Raw genomic sequence first — 6,822 nt, forward strand, 5'->3', positions numbered from 1 at the left:
CATCCAACCCAATCACCATTGATATAGCCAATTAACTTTCATCATTTAACTGGTTTATACCATATGCCATAATTTGTGGTACTTTCATATATCGCAGAACTCTTTCTACAGCAAAATTCAACCGACTTGGGTTAGAAATATGCCTTGAAAATAAGCTTGTTGCAAACGTAATACCAGTTTGTGTGGTAGTTAAACATAATAAACTTAAAACTAAGCTTCTATAAATTATTGGATCTAACTTTTTAGCTCCATTATAAATTATTGGAAATATTTTCAGTATATTTCCTTTGTGATATACACATTTCATCACATTGATGCACTTCCATGCCCAAGAAATAGTTCGACAAGCCCAAATCACTCAATTTCATATCTATTCATCATGTCTTTTTTAAATTCTTGAATTATCTTCTCGCTATTGTTGGCATAGATCAAATTATTAACATGTAGTGAGACAATTAAAATACTCATACATGATTTCTTAACATAAAGATTGGACTCACTTATGTTCTTGGCAATTTCATTTTGAATAAAGTATTTGTCAATTTGACTGTACCATGTTTTTATGCTTGTTTTAATCCATATAATATCTTTTTAATTTTGTATACTTTATTTTCTGTCCCTTAAATTGAAAAATTTCTAATGTTTATCATAATTTTTTTCTTCAAGATAGACATTGAGAAAAATTGATTTAACATCAAGCTGGTAAATCTTTTCCAACTCATTTAGGCTACTAGTGCAATTATTGTACGAATTGTCTCTAGCCTTGCAACATGAGTATATGTTTCATAGTAATCAATGTCAGGCTTTTGTTTAAAAACTTTGCCATAAGCCTTGCTTTGTATTCCTGTATTGAACCATCTGGATTTAATTTTGTCTTATAAAACCATTTAACTCTAATAACTTCTCTGTCTCTAGAAAGATCAACCAATTCCCAAATATTGTTTTTCTCAATCATATAAATTTCATCTTTCATTATCTTTACCTGATTTTTATGTTCTTCAACCTTTTGAAAACTTAATGTCTTAACAATAGAATAATTGAAAAATTCATGTTGTTCTGATCCTCTTTGTTCAGAAGTATATTCTAATAATTTGACCAAACTTCTTATCCGTCTTGAATGTGATTCCGGTGTAGATAATTTGACCAAACTAGAGCTTGAACCCAACCTTAGACTTGATGACTGCGGAATTGGAGTATAATCTTTCACTTCATGATTGTCATACATATGTGGTTGGCCTAGTGTGATGATAGTGGTTGGTAATAATTGATTCCTAGCCACTTCTGAAGCATTCTAGTTCCATCTAACATTTTCATCAAAAAATCACATCTCTATTGACAATAATGCATAGCTAACAAATATGCATTGATCCCCTTTATTATTGAATTTTACTCTCTTTTGTACTGGCACTCGAGCATTACAAATGCCACCAAATATTCTCGTATGACCAATGACAGGTTATTTACCATACCAAGCTCTAAGCTCATATTCCTTTTAACGACACTATTTTGTTGAGCACTATAGTCTGCCCTTAATTGTCTTCTTATGGTAGAATTTTCACACTACTTCTCAAATACTCTTTAGATATATATTCTCCTCCTTGATCACTATGCAAAACTTTATTTTTCTGATTACTTTGTTTTTCCACCATATCCTTGTACTTTTTGAATGTCTCAAGGATGACATAATTTTCTTTTAGATAATACACCCATATTATTCTTGTATAATCATCAATAAATATGATAAAGTACTAATTACCTCCTTCTGAGATTGTTCTTACTTTATCAGCTATATCAATTCTCACTAGTTTTAATGGTGCGCTTGCTCTCTAAGCTGCACTACATGGAAAAGAAGTTCTACTTTGATTAAATGGAAGAAGAGATTGGACCATTACTTTTGTCCTAGGTAGCTTTAATGTTATGTAATTGAGATGACACGTTCTCTTGTGAGCTGTAAATATCTACTCTACTTTTAAGAGACTTTTGAGTTGGATGGTTCATCCTTAATACAAAATTCGTATTCTTCTCCATATTTATTTTGGCAGCTATAAGTTCGCGTGTTCTCATATTTTGCATGAAAAATCCTGACAACAAAATATGTTCGCGTGTTCTATAAGTTGCCCAATACTTAGTAGATTTTGCTTGAAATTGGGAACCAGTAACATATCCTTTATATTTTTTTTTACCGTTCGCAGTTTGAATAGAAATCGTACATTTGCGTTCACTTTGGGCTATGAAACATTACCCATGTTAATTTTTGCATGATAAAATAATTTTGGATAAGAAACCATTTGGTAGTACAACAACTGTCAATAACCTAAATATCAATTTTTTTTCTTTTTGAACAGTATAACAAGAGAAAACCATTTCTTCAAATTTTTCTACTTATAAAAAGCAATATTTTACATATGGCCCTTTATTTTGCACTGGTTGCACGTTATTTTCTCCCGGCACGTACTTATAGTATCACTAGATTTTTTTTTTGCAAATGTTACATCACAAATTTGAATTGGACGTACCTTTTCTGTTCCTTCTCCTTTGATATGTTTTGCCTTCAAGAATCATTTTACTGAAAACCAAAGGCCCACTTTAAAAATCATTTTTTTATAAAATCATGCTAAACCTTGAGTTTTGAGGCCTGAAACTTAATTTTGACTGGCTGAAATACATTTATAATAGAGCTCCCTTCACGCTAAAGTTTCTTCACGAGCTCATTGGTTAGTAGCAACATTGTAGTCGTACTCCCTTCACGCTGAAACGAGCTCACTGGTTAGTAGCAACATTGTACGCTGAAACGAGCTCATTGGTTAGTAGCAACATTGTAGTCGTACTCCCTTCACGCTGAAATTTCATTTCTTCACAAGCTCATTGGTTAGTAGCAACATTAGAGTCGTACTCCCTTCGATTTCTTTTCGATCTATGTTTGACCGTTCGTCTTATTCAAAAAATGTATATAATTATTAACTATTTTATTATGATTTGATTTATTACTAAAGTAACTTTAACTATGATTTATATTTTGTATATTTAGACAAAATTTTTTAATAAGACAAAGGGTCAAACGCAAATAAAAAGTTCAACAACATAAAAAAACGGATGGAGTATTTTTTAGGCAGTTTGATAAACCTTTTGATCTTTAATATCTTCAACGTTGAGTTGCATCTGATTAACAATCTCAATAACTATTGCAAAATAGTACTTTAGCCTCGTTTAAACTCAAGCCTCACTTCAATGGGAGCTAAATAATCCTTTGGCCCTGTTTAAACTCCATACTCTCATTCTCAAAATTCCAAACTCCCACTCTTTTTTTTTTGGAGGTAGAATTAGAGCAACATAATTGTTGTATTTGAGAAATGATTTGTCATAGAGGAAGGATCGTATAGAGAGAAGAATAGAGTCGATTAGGGGAAGATGGGTGGCAATTTTACATAATTACATCTAAAAACTTGATAGTAGTGGGTCTTTTGGTGTGTAATGGAGGTGTGGAGCAGCAAAAATCCAACTCCACATAAGTAGTTCATTTTTTTAGGAGTAGTTCCGCTAGCTACGCTTTTAAAAAAATTGGAATCTATACCTTGGCACCGCAAGGTTCAGTAGTACCTTTTATGACCTTTTGTGATCCTTAAAACACCCCTTGCAAGTTATATAATAATCTAGCAAACTACTATCTACATAACTCTTTATATATACTTCTACATCTATCTTGCATTTGAATTGAGATTTGTGGTAAATGTTTTTCTCTTGTGACAAGAAGAGGGATATACATGAACACGTTAGAAATTGAACTTCAAAAATAAGCTTTCATAGCTTGCCAATGGATAATCTTTCCCAACTATGAGAATAGACTCGCAACCTAATTAAGCCTAATTAAACATATGACCAAGAAAATACTGGTAAAACAGGAACACATCACTTCTGAGAAATTAAACTTAAAAAAATCAATGGATAATCTTCCCAACTATGAGAATAGAGCAACAAATCACAATCTAATTAAACAGCAGCAGTGAAAAGATGAAACGTAGAATCAGGAATTTCTTATTATCGATGCGTAGGATATCAAAATATAGAGTGCCACTATGCTATGTATTAATAGTGAATATATTAACTATATTGGGTTTCTTTTCTCCCGGCAGGCTCTAGCGCTACGGCAATGCTTATGGCTGCAATCCAAACAGCAATGGTCCTCGCGGGTTTAGCGCACCCAATCCATTAGGGGTTCCTGATAGTGAGATTCCTCTAGTCAAGTCTAAGGATTGAGTATGAGGGATTTCATCCAGTCTGTTTCCATTGCGGAATGTATGGTAGATATTATTGCCTCCAGATATGACCTCACTTCTTATAAGTGTTGATAAATAATCATCTATGGATTGTGGTACCACAGCTATGTTATTGAAAATCCTGCTAGTTCGAATGTCCGAGGACAGGATTGAACCTTATATTTATATATATGCAAAAGTAGTAAATTGCATTTACCCTAAGGGTCACCAATTGCTAAAAAGTTAGTTTCATATATAGGCCAAATCAATGGATTGGTGTGAGGGGCGCCTAGCTTCGGGTTAAGCACTAGGGCCATTCGGGTCTTCCGTGAAGAGATTTAGCTGCACCTCGTATTCCTATTGGAGGTAGGCAGCTTATCGTTAAAATCGATCAAAAGATCAGGGAATATGCTTCCTACGCTATTGAAATGATAGACAGACATGATAATCTGATAAATATATATATGTGGTGATCCCTTAAGCAATATCTAAGAATTAAATGTGTCCAAGATTCAATTGATTGGTTGAAGCCAAGGAGCAAGAAAACGGATGCGCGTGCTAACGCTTTCGCGCTAGTGCGCTCAATCCGTTGCTTGTTCGGAAGTTCGAGTGATCAAATGTTTGAAAATTTTAATTCTATCAATCAAATCTAGTTATTGCTAATTGGATAATAATCTGAAAGCGTGCACTCAAGTCAAAAAGACCATACACGTCGTCTCCTATGCATTAGGCACGTGTTTGACACAAGAAAAAAAATCAAACGTTTGATCAATAGCAAAAGGTGTGTGAAAAGATACAGTCATGATCCACCACAATCACTGTCAAAATCCTAAACTGATTAATAAACTAACCAACAATATTAAATAAAAAAACAATTAAAGATAATGCGATCAACTCAGGTTTTTTCCACCCAAAAGATCAATGCTTTAGAGCCAAATAATCCCTCATTCGGCTTCAGCCGAGCTGCCATCGCCGCTGTCCGTCACCGGCTGGCTGTCGACGACGAGGTCGCGAAGGCCGGTCTTGAGCTCGTTGTCGCAGAACCTGCTGTACTCGACGGTGTCGCCGGCCTTCTTGCACACCTGGACCATGACGAGCTCCGGCGTGAGCTCGAACACCTTGGCGGAGATGGCGAGCGCGCCCTTCTGCCCGTTCCGCGTCGCCTCGATGCTCACCTGGCAGTCCTTGGAGCGCGCCGTGAAGCTGACCATCCCGGCGATCTCCTTCAGCTTGGCTATGATCTCCGGCACCGGTGCTCCGGAGATGAAGCGCATCTTCTCGCCGCGCTCCTCGAACAGCCCGGACAGGTCGAAGCTCGGCGACGACGCGATGATGTCGAACGCGTTCAGGCTCTTGGGCCGCGGCATGACCGGCCGGGGCGGGAGGGAGGAGGCGTTGTGGATGATGCTGTCGTCCACCATGCTGCCGAGCTCGGACAGAGCCGGCGCCGACACCGAGGTGTGAATGCCGACGCCGGAGCCACGAGGCGTGCCGGCCACCGGGGTGGAAGATAGCGGCGACGACGACGAGGAGGACCCGAATAACGTGTCGTCGTCGGAGTCGTAGAGGTCCGGCTCGTCGTCGACGCTGTCGAGGCTGCGGAGGCGGTCGTTGCTGTCGACGTAGTAGGTGACCTCCTTGAACCCCCCCTTCCTGAACCACCGCGTCTCCATGATCTCCGGTATGCTGATCCGGCGCTCCGGGTTCGGATGGAGGAGGCGGCGGAAGAGGCGGACGAGGTCGATGCTGAACGACGCCGGGCAATGGAACTTGAACTGGTTGATCATGCGGTAGAGCTGGGTGACGTTGTAATCCGGGAAGGGCCTGCGGCCGGTGACGAGCACGTAGAGGACGACGCCGCAGGCCCAGACGTCGGCCTTGGCGCCGTCGTAGCCGCGGCGGGAGAACACCTCCGGCGCGATGTACATCGGCGTGCCGCATACGGTCTGGAGGTAGCCCTCCCGGCGCTCCGTGTCGGGGAGCGCGGAGAGGCCGAAGTCGGCGACCTTGAGGTCCCACTTCTCGTCGAGGAGAAGGTTGTCCGGCTTGATGTCGCGGTGGAACACCCCGCGCGCGTGGCAGTAGGCGAGCGCGGACACCAGCTGCTGGAAGAGGCGCCGCGCCTCGTGCTCGCCGAAGCCCGCGGGGCCGGGGCTCCCCCCGCGGCAGAAGTAGCGGAGCAGCTCGCCGCCGCGCGCGTACTCCATGACGACGTAGACCCGCGTCCTGGTGGCCATCACCTCGTGGATGCGGACCACGTTCGGGTGGCGCAGCCGCTGCATCGCCGTGATCTCGCGCGTGACGTGCTCCGTGGCGCCGAGTTTCGCCAGCTTCTCCTGCTCCATCACCTTGACGGCCACCTCCTCCCCGGTCGCCCTGTGCGTGCCGTGGTACACCTTCGCGAACTTGCCCTCGCCGAGCAGCTGCCCCAGCTCGTACCGATCCGTCAGCATCGCCGGCAACGACCTCGTCCCCTTCCCCATCCTGACCTGCGACTCCGCGCGCGCCGTCGTCGCCGCGGCGGCGGCGAGGTGGCGGCGAGAGCGCAGCTGCTGGGTTTGTTGGGGGG

The 6,822-nt window shown here is 41.5% G+C and overlaps 1 protein-coding gene across 1 annotated transcript; it reads right to left on the minus strand.

The window, feature by feature from the left end:
- Positions 1-4,919: 4,919 nt before the first annotated feature.
- LOC102706666 (CBL-interacting protein kinase 25-like) lies at positions 4,920-6,822 on the minus strand. Its single transcript, XM_006656974.2, has one exon. It carries the CDS (start codon positions 6,734-6,736, stop codon positions 5,198-5,200), a length of 1,539 nt encoding a protein of 512 aa, XP_006657037.1. The 5' UTR covers positions 6,737-6,822; the 3' UTR covers positions 4,920-5,197.

Source organism: Oryza brachyantha, chromosome 6 (assembly GCF_000231095.2).
Source record: "Oryza brachyantha chromosome 6, ObraRS2, whole genome shotgun sequence".
NCBI classification, from domain to species: domain Eukaryota; kingdom Viridiplantae; phylum Streptophyta; class Magnoliopsida; order Poales; family Poaceae; genus Oryza; species Oryza brachyantha.